The sequence below is a fragment of the Amyelois transitella genome, chromosome Z (assembly GCF_032362555.1).
Source record: "Amyelois transitella isolate CPQ chromosome Z, ilAmyTran1.1, whole genome shotgun sequence".
Taxonomy (NCBI): Eukaryota; Metazoa; Arthropoda; class Insecta; order Lepidoptera; family Pyralidae; genus Amyelois; species Amyelois transitella.
The window spans coordinates 7963365-7984765 of NC_083535.1; the positions used below are offsets into that span (position 1 = coordinate 7963365).

A 21401-nucleotide genomic window follows, 5' to 3' on the forward strand; every position below is an offset into this window, starting at 1 on the left:
TTAGCACTGATGCGATTATTACCACAATCGATATATCATTTGTCAAGTAATTTTTTTCATGTTTATATTTCATGGATTTTTATCATTATTTAAAAATGAATTTTTGCATCAATGTTTGTTGCTTAAGTAGATATTGGTAAAAGTATACATTTGTGCGATCAAATCAAATCGTTTCTAAAATATGCAGCGATATCTTTTGTTAAGATCTGACAATGACATACGTTCCGTGCTATGTAACTAATTTCTGATCGCAAATTACTATCACTTAAATTAAAGTAAAAAAAAAAAGAAAATATTTTAATTTTGACGCCTACGTAGGGTTTCCATCACTCTGCACACTAGTTCAACCGTTCCCCGGCGTATACCGCCGCACCAGCCTATTTACTTGGTCATAGGGAGGTAGGACACCGACGACGTATCCGCGCATGTAGTGTCCCACAACAGGGCGCGACCCATGCTCCGGGGTCATTGAGTGCAGCATGGCAGGATTAGCGGCTGGCACCCGAGGAGCTGGCAAGATCATGGTGCTTAAGGCGATCTACCGAAACGCCACAAGGGGCACAGCTGTGGTCTACGCAGACATCGGAGTCCTAAAGCAGGAGATGGATTATCATGAAAGCAATGTCCGGATTCTGGTCTGGATACCGTTCGCCCTATCTCTACTTATCTCTAAAAGTGAACTGAATATACCTGTAGAGGAAATAGGCTCTTTGGCTTTGTAAATTATGGCTTTGGCATCCAAACGCGCAATCTTGTAGTTTGCTGTCGTAGTTACCTTAAGAATAAAAAAAAAAATTCGAATATTTTTTAAGATTTCATATCTACAAACGAAATAGTTAAATTAGCTGCCATACAACTAATGTTCATAATGCGAACATGTTCAAGCTTAAAAGACTACGAGGTACAGGAAAATCTACGTAGGTTATCTTTAAACAAGATATACAGTGTCTCGCTTGTTTTATTAAGGTCATTGTCGAACAAAAGTAGGGGTACGTGCGCCTCTGAGATGGCTTGTTTATATATATAAAAGAACCATTGCAGCCCCTAAAACATATTTTTTCCCTCACTTCATTATAATATTAATTTTTTTTTGTTAATTTGTTTAGCTTTTTATCTTATTCTGCAAGTAAAAACTCGTACATGTTGCGCAACACGAACAGATTTGCAATTTTTTAACAGTTTTTGTCACAGTTATTTAACATATACTGATCAGCAACATGTAATTCTGTTTAGTAATCTGTGGATAGCGTTGTTGGTTGCACTTTTGGTGTTGTCAACCTAGATTAAGTTTTATGAGTGTAATCGTTTGCTGACCCAAATAAATAAAATAAATGAACAAAATACTCAGTCATGACTAGGTACTTATTTTTTTATATATTATAATTATAAGCGTCTTAAACTCGCCCTAATAATGTTTTATAAACTTTCTCATATCTCAGGCTGCTTGTTGTTTTTTATTCTTTTTTCTTTCTTTTACCAATGTTTCCGTTGTTGTCAAATTTATCCACCCTAACCTAACCGTATGAACATGCACATGCACATCAGAGGGTAAGCACTTCGAGAAAATAAACATTATTAAAAAAATATCTATCTCGGGAAATAAACATTAGAAGTTATGGGCCATTTCTTTAAGTCGTATCTTTAACAAATTAAAAAAAAAAGACATGTATTTTTTATCGTATTTTCCATTGATACCCTATTGAACCCGCGGGACGTGGATAAACGGGAAAATTACGAAATCGATTGTCAAGTATCTGTATCGATAGGTAAGTGTAATAACACATAGTATCGATTTCGATCTTTCTTTCGTGTCTCTAGTCAAGCTAGAGGAAAGGGTGAGGGGGGAAGGGGCAGGAAAAAAGAAAGAAAACAAAGGAATAAATGTGGAGATAGAATTTAAGTGCACTTATTTTATTTATTTGTAACAATGTTATTAATGAAGTCTGTACATTTTCCTGCAATTGTTTTCAGTACATTTCTGGCGTTCTTTCCTTTTTCAATGGCAGATCATAGCACAGTACAGTAGATAGTTCATATTGCAATTGATAAAATTTTAGTTAACTTATTTGTGTTGATTTGCAATGCAGCCCCTGATCTCTCCTGTAGGTAAGAATAATTGTGAAATTACTAGTCAATCAGATGAAGTTTATTTAAGCTTATGTTTGCCTGTTTAAAAATAGACAGTTGCTATGGTGTCAACGATGTGCGCGGGTTCTACCTACTCCATGATTTTATTGATTTCTTCCGAAGTGCATCCTTCTACCAAAATCAATATTTCATACGGCGCATCTCTTGTGTCATTTATCTCCAAAATGTCGCGTGTGATTTTTGCTTTATTGTTAGTTTTGGTTTCTCTCTCAGAGCAGTTTTATTGTAAGTATTATTTTATATATCATTTCATTATGCTTTACTCTAATAGTTAGACTATTTGATTTTTATATTAACTCTGTCTATAGGTATTATAAATTCATGTCTCAAATTATAATGTACAAAATCAATACATGTAAATACCTATTATGAATGTATATATTTAACTACATAGGGTACTTTTCATGTGGACAGTGCCATGAGATTATGCTCAAGCCTTTTATTTAATTAAAAATTGTATACAACTATAGTTACCTATGTAAAATGAAGTAAATAGTTATCTATGTAAAAGTAAGCTGATAAGCTTATTTCTGACAACTTCAATTCCCTATATAATTCAAGCACACTGCTACAACAAAGCATGCTGTGCTCGGCAAGTGGTAAGGCTAATATTTAAGAGACTGTTAAAATGTCATGCACACTTATAATCATATTTTTGGTTACTGCCTGAAATAAGCATTAGTAATTCATCATTACTGAGTCTAGTTATTGAACCAACATCATAACCAACTTGCTCATATTTCCATGGTGTTCCCCATGTTTTGCAACAATTCTTTAGTTAATTGATGAATAATTAAAGGATACTAGTTTTTCCACCCACACATATGAAACCTAAAAAAGCAATCAGTATTTTGCAAATTCCTTTAAAACTATAGATTTTACCAGGATTAAAAGTATTTGTCCTTATCCAGGCTCAAAATAATATATATGAAAATTTCAAGGATACTGGTTAAAATGCAAATTAATAAACTTACTTTTGTATTTATAATAGTAGGCAATTAAAAGGAAGACAAAAGACAGGAATGGAAATGATTAGAGGAGGCCCATGCGGACTGGAAAACACGTTTTCAGAAAAACTGATGACACAGGTTATAAATAAAGATTTATTTTTCATTAAATAATTATTTGACTATAAATATCCGTATACGGGATAAGCTTGCCCTTTTATATTTAACTAGCTGTGCCCGCGACTTCGTCCGCATGGAATAGTTATTTTGGGCATCATATAAGCCCTGAAGGATGAATAATTTTCACATTTACCATTACTTCTTTGCTCCTAAAAGTTGCAGCATGATGTTATATAGCCTAAAACCTTCCTTGATAATTGGCCTATTCAACACAAAAAGAATTTTTCAATCAGAACCAATAGTTCCTGAGATTAGCACGTTCAATCAAACAAACAAACTCTTCATGAATATTAACCATTAACTTAAAAAAAGCCTTTGAGCTTGTATTCCAGTCATCTAATGAGTCAGTTATTTAATTTTCTAAATCAATCTTGTGTGTGATATTTGATCTTGTGTATAAGGTGTCAAGTTATCAGAGCAGAGTTGTGTTTGTCCTGCAAACATAGTGACATTAACCACATGTATTAGACTAAGGTTCACTAGCATTGTTGTGATTACAGTTTAGTTGTGATATTGCTGGCAGCTTGTGTGTACCCGGGCAATAACTATGAGTAACCTTTAAAATTTTTTACACAAAGCATGGTGGAGTTAGAACTGAAAGGACTGATGTGTAATAAGATTTTTTTTTCATTGCACTATAATAAAGTTGTAGGTGTCAGTGTGACATTACTGACTTTTTTTGTATTTTAATCTGTGCTCACCGAAATAAAAGTTCAGCCATCTTAACATTGTGACAATAGTTAATTATGAACATTACTGTACTATAAAACATTGCAAGAGAGAGGAAGCTGTTCTGGAGCTTTCAATAAACCTTCCTACCAGCATCACAATGAAAATGGAGTATATTCTTTGTTGTTTCCCTCTCTTATTTGATTCTGACCAAAATGACTTATTAACTGTGTTTTGTCTGTTTGTATGGACAATGAAGTGTTTTTATATTTTATTTGCACTAAATGAAATCACAATATACTTACCAATATAAAAAAAATTGGCACAGCTTTAACAAATGTGAAACAGGCCTAATCTAGATAAGATAAAATGATACATACATTCATAAAATGGTGCCTCTTTTCTGGATGGACTAGACTAGAGACTACATCTGCCGTCACTGCATATTCTTTCACTCCGCCTTTCCAGATTTCACTCTTCACTCGCGATTTTCGGCGTCCTCAGATTTCACATTAAATAATATATTTACATAATTATAGATCATGAATCCAGGCAGCCCTCCCATCATGTCGACGAGGCGGACGTTGCTGCATCGGAGAACACGCCGCTGCTGCACCGTTTTCCACACCCTCAGCATGAGAGGAACCCAATGACTACAGCCGTTGTCAGCACTCTTCTCATTATTCTAATTTCTGGCATTATTATTGGCATTTATCTCCTTATACTTCAAAGTCAATCAGGTTAGAAAACTAATTAATTATTCAGTATATAGAACTTGGAACTGAAATAATAGCCTTATGACCTTAATACTAAAAAAAAATATTTTCTAGAAAACATTCTCCCTCCCGTCGAGACGCCCCTCAAACTAGCAAGCCGAAACCAATGGGACCCCGTGGAAGGGGGGGCCTCCTTGTTGCAACCTTTGAGTCACTTCAAGCCGTCTCTGGTTTTCCTAGTGCAAACGGACACTGAAAAGTGTTTTACTGCTAAAACTTGTGAGAAACTACTTCAAGATATGAAGGTAAAGTCAACCTAAGATACACCTATTTGTGCCTTACATATTTCGTCTAAGAGGTCCATCCTGCACACGGCAGCGCCGCTTCGCCTCGATTTTAAATGATAATTAATCATTTAATTTAATACATACATACATACATACATAAAATCACGCCTCTTTCCCGGAGGGGTAGGCAGAGACTACCTCTTTCCACTTGCCACGATCTCTGCATACTTCTTTCGCTTCGTCCACATTCATAACTCTCTTCATACAAGCTCGGCGGTTTCGGGTACTTTTGACCTGACCCTTTACCAGGACGTCCTTAATTTGATCAAGATACGTTCGTCTAGGTCTTCCCACTCCGACCTTTCCCTCCACACTCTCCTTGTATATCTGCTTAGTCAACCTGCTTTCATTCATCCTCTCCACATGACCGAACCATCTTAACATACCCTTTTCTATTCCTGTAACTACATCTTCTTTCACATCACAACATTCCCTTATCACGCTGTTCCTTATCCTGTCACTCAATTTCACACCCATCATACTCCTTAACGCTCTCATTTCCACTGCATTTATTCTGCTTTCATGCTTCTTTTGCCATACCCAACTTTCACTCCCATACATTAATGTCGGGACCAACACGCCCCTGTGCACAGCCAGTCGAGCCTTTTTGGATAGTTTCTGACTGCTCATAAAGGCATGCAAAGCTCCATTCACCATGTTCCCCGCGTTCACTCTCCTTTCAATATCACTATCATACTTGCCATCTGATGTAAACTTTGATCCTAGATATACAAACTCTTTCACTTGCTCCACTTTTTCTCCTCCAATCAAAATATTACATGCTGTCATTTCTTTCTCCATTTCAAAAACCAGTGTTTTAGTTTTACTTACGTTCACTTTCATTCCTTTCTCTTTTAAAGCTTCATGCATACAGTTTACCATCTCCTGTAACTCCTCCGCTGATGACGCCAGTATAACCTGATCGTCGGCATAGAGCAGACATTTGACGAGTAACTCATTCATCCTTAATCCACTTTTAGACTCTTTCAAATCTGTCAAACAGCTATCCATAAATAGGTTGAACAGCCACGGTGACGCAACACATCCTTGCCTAACGCCTTTCTCAATCTTAAACCACTCAGTGTGCGCTCCGTTTATCCTGACACAAGCACTCGAATCCTCATATAAGGATTTCAGTGCTCGTATTAAGAGACTGCTCACCCCATGCATAGAAAGTGCTGACCACAATTCATTCCTCTCAACTCTGTCATAGGCCTTTTCCAGATCTACGAATGTGCAATAGACTTTTTGACTCTTGGCCAAAAACTTTTCGGCTATGCACCGCAAGGAAAAGACCTGATCAGTACATCCCATTCCCTTTCGAAATCCCGCTTGAGCATCCCATATTTTGTCATCAGTTTCATTCCTGACTCTATTAATCAATACCTTAGCATACAATTTGCCGACGACGCTAAGCAGGCTTATACCACGATAATTTTTGCAGTCCAGCTGTGACCCTTTTCCTTTGTAAAGTGGCACGATAACAGCCTTACACCAATCTTTTGGTACTCGGCCGCTTCTCCAACACAAATTGAAAAGGCAGTACAACTGACTAGCTACTACGCCTTTTCCTGCTTTAAGCATCTCGACCGACACTCTATCACACCCAGCAGCCTTTCCCGCTTTCATACTCTTAAGTGCTTCCACAATTTCGAACATTTCAATTTCGCCTTCCATCTCATTCTCTTTTTCTTCGCTATAGCAGAAATCTTTCTTATTTCCTTCCTTTTTTTCAAATAAACTTTCAAAATAGTCCTTCCATATCTTTAGTACACATTCTTCTCCTTTCACAACGCTACCATCCTGGCATCTGATCCTAGTCAGCTCTCTGGTTATAGTATTTCCTCGGGCTGACCTTACGGATTTCCAGAATACTTTCAGATTTGACTGAAAGTCTTCTGATAGCCTTTTATCAAAATCCTCTTTATACTCTTCTTTCTTTCTAATCACAGCTTTCTTAACCAAATCTTTCATTTTCTTATATTCCTTACGTGCTTCATTCACATCTTCATCTATAACCTCTTGCATTCTTAAGTTAGCTTTTGCTGCTAACAAATCCAGCCATGCTTTCTTCTTTAATCGCACAAGTTCTTGCACATCTTTACTCATCCACGCATTTTTGTGATTTTTTCCTTTCCTTCTTCTACTTACACCACACACTTCAACAGCTACTTTCACAATTCTTTCTTTAAATTCCTTCCATCCATCTTCAATATCGCTCATTTCATCTAAATCTTCAAATTCATCCTTCAGTCTATTAATATACTTCTTACCTACATCCATATCTTGCAAATTTTCTACTTTTACTCTTTCCGAAGCGCTGGTTTGCTCCCTTACCCTGTGCCGCCAGCGATTGAAGATACCCCTTATCCGGGATATCACCAGTAAATGGTCCGAGTCAATGCCAGCACCGCGATATGCACGGGTATCCAGCACTTTGTTCTTCAATCTTTCATCTACAATCACAAAGTCTATCATACTTTTTAAAATACCTTCCACTCTTGTGTAGGTGTGGATCTCTTTATGTTGAAACATTGAGTTCGACACAAAAAGATCCCACTCTAGACAAATTTCTAATACACTTCTTCCATTATCATTCACCCTTTCGTCACCAAACGCACCAAGCACCTTTTCATATCCATCACGCTTTACACCCACCCATCCATTAAAATCACCTAACATAATAATCTTCTCATTTGGCTTGGTAACTTTCAATACTTCTCTTACACTATTCCAGAACTCCTCGTTTTCGCTTTTTGCTGATGTTGTACCCCTCGAACCCACATCCCAAGGTGCATAAACACCTAGAACGAAGATCCGAGTGATTCCAACTTTCAGCCTAATCCATAGAAGACGAGGGCTGACACACTCATACTCATTCACGCACTCAGCCATTCGTGCAGAAAGAATTAGACCGACCCCTTGACAGCCTCGGCTGGTACTGGAAATTCCAGACCAATACGCCGTGTAAGGGCCGTGCTGCGTCGCGTCGCATCCTTTCCGCTTCGTTTCATTCACGCACAACACATCCAAACGTCTTTCATCCATCATCTGGCATACTTCCTCAATCTTATCCTTCATTCCTCCTCTTACATTCATCGTCGCAAAGCGGCTTTCAGCAGACCGCATACCGCTCCCGCCGGGAACGAGACGTGATGGGGTGCGGACACCATCGCCGCCATCTAGGTGCTCTTTCAAAAAATTTGCATCCATGCGATTCCCACGAGACGCTAGGGAAAAATTTTGTCCGCCCCAGCAGAGCCCCGCATGCCAGGGTAAGGCTAGCCATTACCTGGGGGTCGCCCAACCCCATGGCGGAAGTGGCACGCTCGAGACTAGGCTCGCCCCTAGCCATGCATCCATCGGCGCGGCAGACCTTAGATTGGCAGGAGAGAAGAGAATTTAATTTTGGAAGTTAAATGAAAATAATAACGAGGAAAGTACACACTGAAAGTGAAAACTGTTATCAGACGAAAATGCCGCTGGTCACGTCACGATTTATCAAAGCGTTTCAAATCTGCTACAGATAAATTATGTCTGAAACACCACACGTCCTCCTTATCTGTTTGATGATGACCTATTGTGAGCCCAATTCACATAGTATCCTTATATTTCAAGTCTCGAGTTTGACCCTCGGCCAGTTTATGAAATAATTGGTCTCGGCCCTGAATGTTTTATTTTTCTTTATAAGTTTTTATTGTAGAATATAGTATCGTTCAGTTTGTCCCATAACAAAAGTGCATAACATACTATGTAAAGGCTCTGTACACTTATATGTATTTTTCACTTATGAGTTAGTGGCACTAGCTTTGACTCACCAGTCAGTTAAACTTAAATATGGCACAGACTTCTTCACTATAGTCAAGAACTGTTCCAATTCCTTCACAGAATAAAAAAGCTGTGTAATAATTTTTGATTACATTGGTTTGGCCATCTTCTAAATAAACTGTGGAGTTCAGAGATAATATGTGCCTTTCAGTGAAAATGTCTAGATTCTATTTTTGATAAAGGCATATAATAAGAAAAATAATGGCAATAAATTTATAAAAAAACTTAACACAAATTGTTAATATTTATTATATTTTTAATCTAGTAGGTTATACGAATTATGAATGATCATAATTAGACAGAGCCTTTATATACTGCTTATTTAATATATATGTAGGTATATAATTCCGACGCCTAAAGAGGTAGAATATGTGTTCACAGAAACTGTACCTAAATATTTAAGACCTACATTGTAATAATATTCAAGGAATAAATGATTATGATTATGAATTACGAAAATCCAAAAAAACCCTTTAAATTTTACCTCAAAGTTTTCAAAGAAGTTGACCTTGGCCTTTATCTGAATGGTATTGATTATCGGATATTTTGTTTCATCAATTACGGTTCAAGAACAGGATCGCTTTACACCACTAACCAAATGTGGTCATAAGTCTCATAAATATAATATATTATTATTAGCTAGGTAGAAACAGTATGATTATAAACTTAATCAAGTTGCAAACACATACATCAGTTTGAGTAAAGGTGCTTAAACTATTCAGGAATAGGGATGAGTTGATATAACAAAATACAAAGTTATTCAATCGGAATACGATTACGCTGGTACTGACACAGTATTGAATTTTATTAAATTAAAACTAAGAAAAAAACTCTGAAACGGCGACGAATTTAAGACTAATTTGAGTTTTATTCTACTGTCTGATTTCAGAGCAACATAACTGGGAAAAGCCAATCCTTACCATACAATTTCTTGGTGTCTTCTGATGGACAGACTTACGAGGCGCTTGGCTGGCGATCTCCCACACCCCTGTTCCCAACATCGCAATCTGCTCTAGTCGTAGCTTTCATCGGTAAGTCTATTTAATTAATGAGTTCTTTATCTGTATAATTATACAACTCTTTATTGATCTAAGTAAACATAGTATACAGAAAATATTGTAACATTAATCATGTTTGACAAAGGCAAATTTATTGTGATTTAGGAATTATTGAAATTTATCTATATATAACTATACTTAGCGCGAAAGACTAGTACCAACAAACAACATGGTTTCCTGCTTTTTTGAAGATAATGTGTTTAGAAATAAGTTAATTGATAATTGAATTAATTTCAGGTAATTTCACGGAGAGTCCACCGTCAGATGCACAAATTGCTGAAGGTAAAATGTTTTTCGTAGATTCAGTTAGTCGACAACATCTGGACCCTAACTTCACTATTGTTGGCAAGAAAACCAAAGACTTTCCAAAGTATTTATTTTTAAATTTTAAAGATATGATACAATGGAACGACAAATTATCTGATTCTGCATAATTTTTATATTTTAATCGTATGAATTATAATTTAAAAGTACATACTTGTGATATTCTTGAATGTATGGAAATTAAGATTGCTTTATTGTTCATAAATTATATGTTAATGGTGAATTAGTCAACATACCATGTAAAACAGAGTCGTTGTGCATGATGACAGTTTTATATTGCAAGCTTAATGAACGTTCTTACGAAATGATATTCAGCTAAATCCGATAAATTATTTTTTTTACCATTAGATGACTTTTATTTGTTCTTTTTTATTTTTGTGAAAGCTTGCAACGTTGTATCATTGTGCATTACAAAAGTGTCTGCTTATCAAAATATGTTTTAAGGTGGTGTACGTAGTTATAATAAATGTTAATTACGAACGTGCTAATTAGCCTACTCTTATGCCCTTCTATTAACTGTAATTAATTTACCTTTAGAATGTCCATTGACGAGGTACCATGTACTTGTTATTTGGATGAATGATATAATCGTCAAAATTTCTACTAAGTAGACTTTCTTGGATAAGAAAAATACAATTACTGTAGTTTTGCTATTAAAACAATCAGTTTTTTAAATTTACTTTAGTGACTACATGTGATATTATGTTGAATGGTTCCGTCGTATTTATGCCTCTGCTGTGCATAATAATAAGTCGCTCATAATCCTTTTTGAAAGAGATTGACTTGCTAAATTTTCACGGTACCGTGCCTGTTAAAGTCTAGTGGATTGAAACAGCCATAGTACCATGAAAAATTTCAAGTTGATTATACTGATCAAAAATAAATAATTACAGAATCTGTCATTCACTCATAACATAGTCCTCCAGCAAAGTTATCTTTGGAATACGCCGTTGCGGTATTTTCATTGGATATTTTAATGTGAAAAAAGAAATATAAAGCTTTAAAATAATACAAAAACGGCTATGCCTGGCACAAACGGATGTACCTAACTAAAAGAAATCCTTTAGAGATATATTTGTGAAAGTTATACATAACATATGCACTTATCATTTACTATAATGTATGTGTATAAGATACTTAGATGTAAGACTTTCAGTCATATGCAAATTATATTATCTACACAGGTGTAGGTGTACCTTTTATAATTTAAGTATACTCATATATTTATATATATTCACATCACCAATTTTAAATGATATGAAGATAAAGTAGTATGTAAGATGAAATGCAGCATAGAGCTCTATATATAAATTTACGTGCATTGCATAATCATAGTTATTACCAAATCTGCTCATTTGCACATAGTATTTATGAAAATATATAATATCTGATAATAATCTGTATATCTGATTCAATTTATGTAGAATATATATTAAGACATAATGTAAGTAGTCAAGTGTTATGCTATCTTAATATCTGATTAATTTCACGAATCTTTAGAAATGTATATATACTTCATATATTAAGAAGGGGTACAGGAAAAAAAATGATGTCATAATTTAAGGAATAATTAAAAAATACCGTTCTCAGACCCTTTGTAAATTTTCTTGCCATAGGGTATTTCTCCAAATACGGCTAATAAATACCAGCCATATAATTTACCATCCAACTAAAATAAGGCTAAGACTCTTGTTGTTATCTGCCCTGCCTGGTTCTCAATAAAGACTTGTGTCTGTAACATTTATAACATTAACAGTTGTTGATCCCTTGAGAGCGTCGGCTGTCGAATCGGTAAGCTGCCCGGTTAAAATGCGTGATGCGCAGAAAGGCACAGGTTCAAATCCCACCTCGGCCATGTACCAATTACTATTTACAAATTTTGTACATTAGTTTGAATACTAACCGATGCTCTTATGGCGAGGGAAATCATCGTGAGGAAACCTGCCATTAAGACAACTGCACGTGTAACCATGGATCCAATACGGGTTTGGTTTACCTGTCAACGTTGCGGAGGTCAGATGGGAGTCCCTTCGTATGAAAACCTGGCTCACCCAATCCAGGATCCGTGGTCAAAGGCATAGGTACACCGCACTCCTCTCCAGAGAGATGAGGATGCAACCGGGACTAAAATCCAGGGGGAAAAAGATCGCCAGATGTTGATCCATCAGCTTTGTCAATCGTTTTGGATTCTAGACACTTGGAATACGATATTTTATCCGATCTAACATCCACCGCTTTAATTCATGCTTACTAAAAATATTTTAGTCGAAAGCCGAAAAGCTAGTAATTGTGATGTAATTATTAATATTCAAATAATATACATTAAAAAATTTACTCCAGTTTTAATGTTTACTATTTAGTTTTTCACTTACCTCTACTAATTAAGTAATCAAACATTGCAATTTGTGAATTTTATCTATTTTAAGCATTTTTCTTGCGAAGTAAAATAAATTTAATTTACATATTATTTAGTATAATTTCAAAGATAAACTGGTGGCAGATTTTATCGAGAGTCATGTTTTATGTATGGATTCTAGTCGTGCGGTTTTCGAGAGTCACTCTAAATCCATTTGCGTACATCGTAAATAGCGAAAAATAATGAATAAATGTAAGCTATATAAACTTTATAATTATAAATGTTACAATAAATAAGTAAAACTAATCGCAGGCTTGAGTCAGCTAAAGTTTGGGTTGCGAAGGTCAGACGACATTCGACTATGTAAAGCTTGACCAGAAATAAAACTTATCTATCACAAGGGCGCTAGTGCTGTGTTTGCTATAGCAACACCAAATTTTTGTGTCATATTGAGTTAAGAATAGCATAAGGTGATTTCAGAACACAAAAAGGTGACTCGACATTGATTTGGCAATAGTAAACAATTGTCAAATATACGACGACCTGTATGCAGAGGTATAGTAATAAAAGGAGCTTTAAACAAGACTGACTACCTAATATCGTTCAGTAATGCTTACTTTTTTGAGTAATTATTGCCAGCTGAATTTTTAAAGCCGCAATATGGTAAACTATATTTCTGATCAAGCTTTAAAATCCAGTAACTTCGGTAAATTATCAACGTTAAGAAGAGGACGCCGGTCTCTGAACCCACAACGTTAAGGGTGCAAAAATCATTTAATTTATATTTAAGTGCTTAGAATAATCAACATAACTCACATAATTAGCAGTAGCGAAATAACTGCGACGATATTCCAATAGCTATAAATATTTATTTCCAATTAACATATTATTATAAAGTAATAATGAATTTTTTCTAACATGAACTTAGTTTATAGAATTTAAATTTCTTGGCTGTATTTTAAAATAACTTAATGAGTTGGTTGTATTAAACTGTCACTGCTTCTATTTACAATTGACTAAAAACTATTGAACGGATTTTCAATGAGAATCCAGAAAAGTGCAGTGAATCAGGAAACATGTATTTTAACAAAATTTTGTACATGCATAGGCTGCATGTGAAAGAGAGTGAACCATGTAGTATTGTTAAAAAAAATATTGATTTAATTATTCAAAAGTTTACAGATATCTCTATCTATTATAATTTAATGATTTTACCAAATATTGGTACACACTACACCAAGTTATGTGATAGTTTTCTTAGTTTTATTTCAGTATTGCCAGAATAAGAATTCTTTTATTTTTTTATGTTGTGGCACCACTGTTATTCGATGTTGCCGTAACATTAATTAAAAAAGGTAGTGTGTCTGAGTACAAATAATTTATTGATCAATCAACTACTCGCGTTTACATGCATGCAGCATGCATGCGTTTCACTTGAAGCTTTTCCGTTCATTTAACCTAGTTTACTAGTTACCTAATATTTTGCTTTTAAAGCAAAAAAAAAAACAACTTGCATTATATCAGAATATGGTAAGTTATCAATGATAGTCTTAGCGTATATGGCTGTTTAATAGTAACACAATTTATTAGTTAATAAGAATAGACTAAGAAACTTCCATATATTGGAAGTTAGGCGCAGCATAGCAATAATTAACATAAATCGTGTCAATCTAGGAGTGAACGGGCTCTTGAGCAATTCAAATGGTCGAAAATTCCTATTTCACTTATTAAAAAATAATTATTTTTCTTTACATCTATACCCTTGTGGTAATATCTGAAATTAGTGTTAAACAAAATAAATTTTCTATCTACGATATTATATATCTAACTATTTCGTTCAAGTTCGTCTGTTTAAGTATTTTTTTAATCCTGTTCCTTTTATATTCGATTTGAATTATTTTGAGGGAAGGTGGCATTTCTGTTCATTTGAATTGATTTCTTCAGTCTTGTGCCGGATTGACCGTCGCCATTGTTAGTCAAGTATATTTAATAAATAAACTGACATATAATATGTTACTAAGATAACTAGATAGGCGACCTTCATATAGTCACATTTACATTCAAGGTTACATAATGCGTTTGAATTTGTTTTTCATAGCATCTTAAATACGAATATTATTTTTTTACATTTTAGTCGCAGTAAAATTATTAATAATGTAATTTTATGAAATACTCGCGTTGTGATCAATATGGAAAAGTATTTATTTGAAGGACAAAAGCTCAAATGTAGTTAAATTCATAAAAAAAAGTAAGTTGCTCTTCACACTTGACACTTTGAACAGATTTCGATGAAACTTGGCATGAATATTACTTAAACCTACGAAAAAGGCATAAACTGGTTTTTCGATCATTGTAAGGGAACTGGAAAAAAGAAAAAAATTAAGATTAACTTCAGGCAATTCACTTCAGGTTTGTGACAAAATCACTAATGTCATAAGCGATCAGCCAATTACAGCAAAAAAAGTGACGCCATCAGCAAAGAGTAGCGAAAAGTCTAAGTGGCCCAAGCAAATATTTCACGGAGTGGAGCATAAATACAACCTCCGACTCAACAACGTCGGTACCGCGGTTCTCCAGACATGTCAAAATGAAGAATGTCCCTTTCGTGGCGGTCGAGCCCGTATTATCGCTCCCAATATACAAGTTGTAAATAAAAAGATCTTGCGCGACCGCTGAGTAACCGGAATCGTTCATGTGACTTATTGTAGGTCTTATTAAATTAAGTAAATGACCTCAAATTAGAAAAAAAAATGAATATAAAAATTCTGTGAGGTTTGGTAACCGTAATTAATATAAAATTGTATGTTCCGCCTTAATAGTACTGGCTTATTTCAAAAATAGATATTTTTTTGTTTGATAAATCAGTACCTACAATCTTAAAATAATACAATTGAGAGTTTATTCACTTAACTCGAATTAAAATCTACATCAAAAATTGTTTTTCTGAAAACTCGCACTGAATTTTTTTCAATTCAACCAAATTATAAACATGATAAGATCAGGATTATTTATTTAATGTTTTCGATCATTATATAAATTTAAATGTATTGTTAACGTACTGTTTTAATACACTGTTAACTGATAGTAAAAAGACCTATAACAATCGTGTGGCTCAAATTTGCGAAATTTTATCAAAACTAATATAGGTACTTAACCCTTTTTTTAATCTGATAGTACATCGGTTTACTCAACTTTAAAGTATTACGCCACCAGTATTCTATTAAGGCATTTATTAGCTGTAAATATATTTATAATTTTTACATAATATAACTTACACCTTGGTCGATCTACGAACGTCATGTTGGAAAGCTTGTGTGAAACATTTAACGGTTTCCCTCGGTTGAAAAAAGATATAAAATTCACTTCACGTTCGGTTTTTTGTCGCTCGCTCGATTATTGACACGTGCCTCCGCGGCGACCTAGCTGTCATTTTCTTTGAATTTGCTAAAAGGTTTATGAAAAATATGCAAAAAAAATTTCCAATAAAATAATTCATCATTAAGCCATACAGCTGAGTGGCCTTTCAGTCTTTTCAACTGTTGGCTCCGTCTGCTCCGCAAGGGATATAGGCGTGGTTATATGTTTGTAGGTAAAAATTCTTCATAACTTTTTCTAATCTAATTGCTTATGTTTTAGATCTTGACACTCAAGTACTACGGATCTGACAGGGGTTTTGTTTTAATATGTTTATAATAAAACATTCATAATATAAGCTTAATTTTAAGACTTTAAAATGAGTTGCTTCTATTTATCATTATCACTAGATGTTATCTGACTGTTGGCAATTAACTAAAAAACTTTTGAACGGATTTATATGACTTATTTTCATGGGTTTACAATCCCGGCCAGTTCCTAGTGCCTGTTATTAATATTCATTGGCCAATACCTGAATTTGAAACAAACAGATAGAATATAATTATTTTATTATTTCACCACATTTTGATGTTTGTAATGATGAACATTATCGTTCTTTGTTTAAATAAACCCAACCCTCGTCGACATTACATCGTATTATATAATAAAATGATATATATGACCCAAATAAGATTAATAGGTACATGTAATTTTTCATGAATGATCTGAATCTGGTCAACGTCATGAATTTACCAAGGAACTTGTCTATTTTAAGAAAATAATTTATGATTACAGACATCAGAGTAACTTTAAGAAAATAAAATATTAGTATTCAACACATTAAGGTCGTAAAACAATATAAATTCGTTAATAACGTAATAGAATAACATAAACGTGACTTTTACTTTCAATCGGACGCCATGTTTTATATCTATTCAAAATTAAGATTTTAAAAATACAATAAATATTATTTAAAAAATCTAATCTGTGAATAAAAATAAATAAGAACTACTTTTATTAAGAAATCATATCCATGAACTCAATTTAAGGTAGCTGCCAAACCTAAAGTTCATGATGCAAACAGAATACTCACGTCATGCTTAAGCAGCGTTTTGGTTTCGCCCAAATAATGTGTAATATATGTTATATATGTCAATAATCAACAAAACTACCTGAGACATAACCTCAGGTAGTTTTTGTTGATTGTTGACAGGTTGGTTTCCCTTATAACTGCAGCATTTTTTTATTATAAGTTGAATATTTATAACTTGTTCTTTCGAAAAATCTATAAGTGATGCGGCGCACGCAGCTTTCTCTGGAACACTGCTGACACTACTTTTTTAAACATTGATAAATGCATTATCTTCCTGCGAGATGCCGGGAATTTCTTTTTCATTGCTTGAAATCTCTATGCCCAGCGGTTGTGCGTGTGCGTCAATCAAAAAGCATTGTATTATGAAATTCATAATTTCAAGAAAATGTTAGGTATCATAGAGAAAGATTTGTATATGTAGAGATAATAGATCTTAGCACATGACATCAGATATGGTAGATATTTTTAGCTGTAGTTCATGTGGTAAAACCACTAGATATTCAAAGTAATAACATATAATATTAGTAGGTATGTTAGAGTAGACTAAGAAACTTCCATTCAGTGGAAGTTAGGCGCAGCATAGCAATAATTAACATAAGTCAATCCAGGAGTAAATGAACTTTTGAGCAGTTCAAATGGATGAACATTTCCATTTTATCAACATTATATCGATTTTATATTATTAAATAGAACAAAAACCTTCTCGAATCAATCTTGTATTCAATGCTAATTTTTATAACACAATCCCACTATATAAAAAGACATATGTTGAAGGTTTCTTTTTTACTTTTATTATATTTGTTACTGAATTCCCTTGATTTCTAACTGTTCTGGGAATTATTGTATATGAAAATATATTAAACTGATGTATAGAGGCTATTCGTAAAATATCTCATTTACTAAGCTATGAAGTTAGTGTTTATAAGTTTTAGTTCTTTATTTTTTTAATTCTAGCCGATCCGATTCTGTGGGATTATATGCGGTGAAGTGATCATTCATCTGAATTGTATTTCTTCAGTCTAGTGCCGGATTGACCGTCGCCATTGTTAGTACTCATCAAATATGTAATCAACTAATATAATTCAATGGATTATTAGAAAGTAAGATATGTTTAATAAGAAAAATTGGGTAACATACTTATAGTATCGTTTTGGATGTTATCACATTCGCATAGATTATAAGATGTGTTTGTACTTTTCATTTCATTAAAATATTGTGAATGATTACTTGCCAGAATATATAAGGGAAGTATAGTTATTGTACGTACATAATGTCAACGAAATTGGTTATGACCGGTAACTTTTTTTTTTCTTTATTGACTCTAATTTTTGATAAATCTATGATCAATTCCAAGCGTACCTAGCCATTTTGTTAGTTCTGCTCATGGGCCAAGTAGGAACGACCTGAGAAACATCAATCAAAAATACGCATAGCCTAGCTAGCAATAAGAAGCGGAATATGAATAATTCCATATTTTATCAAACAGACAAAATGTTTATTTAAGTACTTACTTATAGGACAAAAATGCAAAAACTATTTATTTGGATTAAAAATTTGATGAAAAAAATGCATGTCTAATATCTTTAATATTATATATTAATAAAATAATATATTAAATGTAATATATTAATTTATTCGGCAAAATGAAACGTTCAATACATACGTTATTATATTTAGCACCGTAATTTCAGACACACCAATGTCACCGTGTTTTTTAAAATTTGTAAAACCTTAACAATATTCATAAATATTTTCACTTTCAAAAATATATTATGAATATAAAAATATAGGAAATTGTGATTATCTCTAAGTATGATTACCGACAATTTCTCGCTTTGTTAATTGAATTTTGTCCCTAATGTATCTGTTTTTTTATTAGTCACCATAAATCTAGACTTTCTACAAACCTCCAAAGTTTTCTTGATTTATCAGTACTTACAATATTTTATAGCAAATTTAATAACCAACGATTAATGCTCAAAATTTTTTGGTCTGTGATAAAGCAACATAAGTAATATTCCTTTTTTTGAAGTGCAAATGAATATGCAATACGCAATGATTCCCATTTCGAGTAATTATAGTGCATAAATGTGTAAATTTTGCTACTTTTTATGACATAAGATGTCATTCGTACTATAATTACACTATTAATATTATAAGGAGATATAGGTATTTCTATTTTTGTAGGTTTGTTACGATAAAGCTCAAAACTACTGGACTGATTTCTATGAAACTAGGTACAGAAATGGACTTAAACTCCAGGACATTTTTACGCCCAGACACTGAGTGTAAACTTAAAAAAGTAGTCTAAACTAACTAAAAAAGTACTCGTTTGCTACGGTATTTCTGGAAATTGGGAGCCTACTGCATAAGTCTTGTTAGGTATATTATATCCTTTAGGTATACTATATCACTAAAATTAAATTGAAAAAGAAACGAAAATCCTATCAACTACTGATATATGGTTTTCATGGGGTTCGTCTATAAAAAGGGTGTATTGTACTCGTATTATCATACCCTATCTATGTATTTTAGCCGATATTCTGCCCTTTTGTATGTTATATTAGCAGTTTACATGAAATGGTGAAAATGTTTGCTTTGTCTTCTCCTTTTGTAAATAATTTTCATGATACTGAGTGTAAGAATAAAATAATATAAACAATGTGTAAAATATATTGATTCTATAAAAGCGCTTTCTTTCACAGTATCAATATATATTACATTGTAAGATTTTATTTATTTAAAGACTGTAATTTTTTATATTTTATTTTGCTTGGATAAGAGTGCATTCCAAGTGTCTTAATATGAAACTAGTAGATTGCATATTATGTAAACGTTCTATTGTACCTCGTGTAATGTATTTGTGTAGGTACTTGTGGTCTGTTTGCTGAACAACTTTCTTATATTTGTCGATTATATGTGCTCTGGTTGGCATATACATACTCATTTGATTGCATCATAAATCATAATACATATTTAAGGATCAGATTAAGTCCTCTTTTGAGCAGTTATCAGTACCGAAATCGGTTTGCTGATATTAACTGGTATAATAAATGCTTTTCTATCTACCAATTTTGGTTATGCTTTGACGGATAGCTACTGTCTACAGATTACCGGGAATTCACTTCCGTACAGTGACGTATGTAAGATGAGCAGACTGGATAAATTACATGCTTACATACAAACTGTTGAACAGGTGATTTATTCAAGCCTAATAGAAAACCATGGCTTTGTTTACTTTTCAGCACTATTTTTATATGATTTAAAACCCTTCTGTTCTCTTGCAAATAATTTAGACTGTGATTCATAGGTTAGTGACCTGCAACTGAAATGCAATTGAGTTTATATTCACAGCTTATGGTATGCTTGTTGTTTTTCAAATAATATAAGATATTCTTTATTCGTGTCAATTTGCGTAAATATAATCACCATTTAGTAAGTTTCAATATCCACCAAAGAAGATTGAAGATTTGTTTTTATAATCTGCTATGTTTTGTTTAGATAATCTGCTATGTAATTACATATTTAAATGTTCCTGTTCCAAAGTGCAGTTCTGCTGTTCTATTTTTTTGTACCGATTTAAATACCGATATATTTTGTCTTCCTAAAAATATTTTATTCTTTGGTTATAGGTATTGTCTGTATGACCCACTAAAATGTTAATTTATTTAAGATTAAACATTGTGGTGGGTGTTGGAATTCTGATCTTTGTATATTTAATTTAGATGTTTTGTGATATTATAACATATTATTTGTTAATGTAGGTATCTTTGTATTTGTAAATTAGTCACATAGTACACGTAGCACATAAGATAATTTGTCAACTGTAACATTAACCTTTTTAACATATTTTATGAAGACCCCATTTGATGTACATTTTGGTAATAAATAACTACAATATTTACGTGGTAAATAAGTTTGTTTTTTATTTAAAATATTTCAAAAATTATGATGAGTACCCACCTATTATATTTTACAATTAAATCCTTAAATTCCTATTCTATTCCTATCAGGTGAAGAGTGCGAGCTTAGATCTTTAGATACTAACGTTTACTACTACTCATTATAAATTTTTGCCAATCAACTCGTATTATTATAATACTTATATCAAATTTAAGTTTGTCACTTTAATGGTTTGTTTCTAAAGGCTTCGGAAAAACTAAACCGAACGTGAGAAGTCTTCCAACTTTATAAGGGTTTATTATCAGCGGGTGTTTATGTAAATCATGCGAAGTCGTGGCGAGCCACTGGTCTTTATAGATCAAGGCTATAAGTAAAAAAAAAATAAGGTTTAATATGTTTTTTACTATTAAATATAAATTATTGATATATATCGTAATTTATCAGATTCGGTGTTATTCTTAAGATATATAATATATTT

General features: G+C 33.3%; 1 protein-coding gene across 4 annotated transcripts; it reads left to right on the forward strand.

The window, feature by feature from the left end:
- The first annotated feature begins 1818 nt into the window (after positions 1-1818).
- LOC106133936 (peptidoglycan-recognition protein LD) lies at positions 1819-20936 on the forward strand. Of its 4 annotated transcripts, none has more exons than XM_013333821.2 (5): positions 1819-2106; positions 4484-4684; positions 4775-4965; positions 9725-9866; positions 10131-20936. In XM_013333821.2, the coding sequence occupies exons 1-5, from the start codon at positions 2082-2084 to the stop codon at positions 10325-10327; spliced, it is 756 nt and encodes a 251-aa protein (XP_013189275.2). In that variant the 5' UTR covers positions 1819-2081; the 3' UTR covers positions 10328-20936. The 4 variants fall into 4 exon arrangements, with proteins under 4 accessions (XP_013189275.2, XP_060809838.1, XP_013189274.2 ...); XM_060953855.1 differs by lacking the exon at positions 1819-2106 and adding an exon at positions 2134-2373; XM_013333820.2 differs by lacking the exon at positions 1819-2106 and adding an exon at positions 2443-3885.
- Positions 20937-21401: the final 465 nt, after the last annotated feature.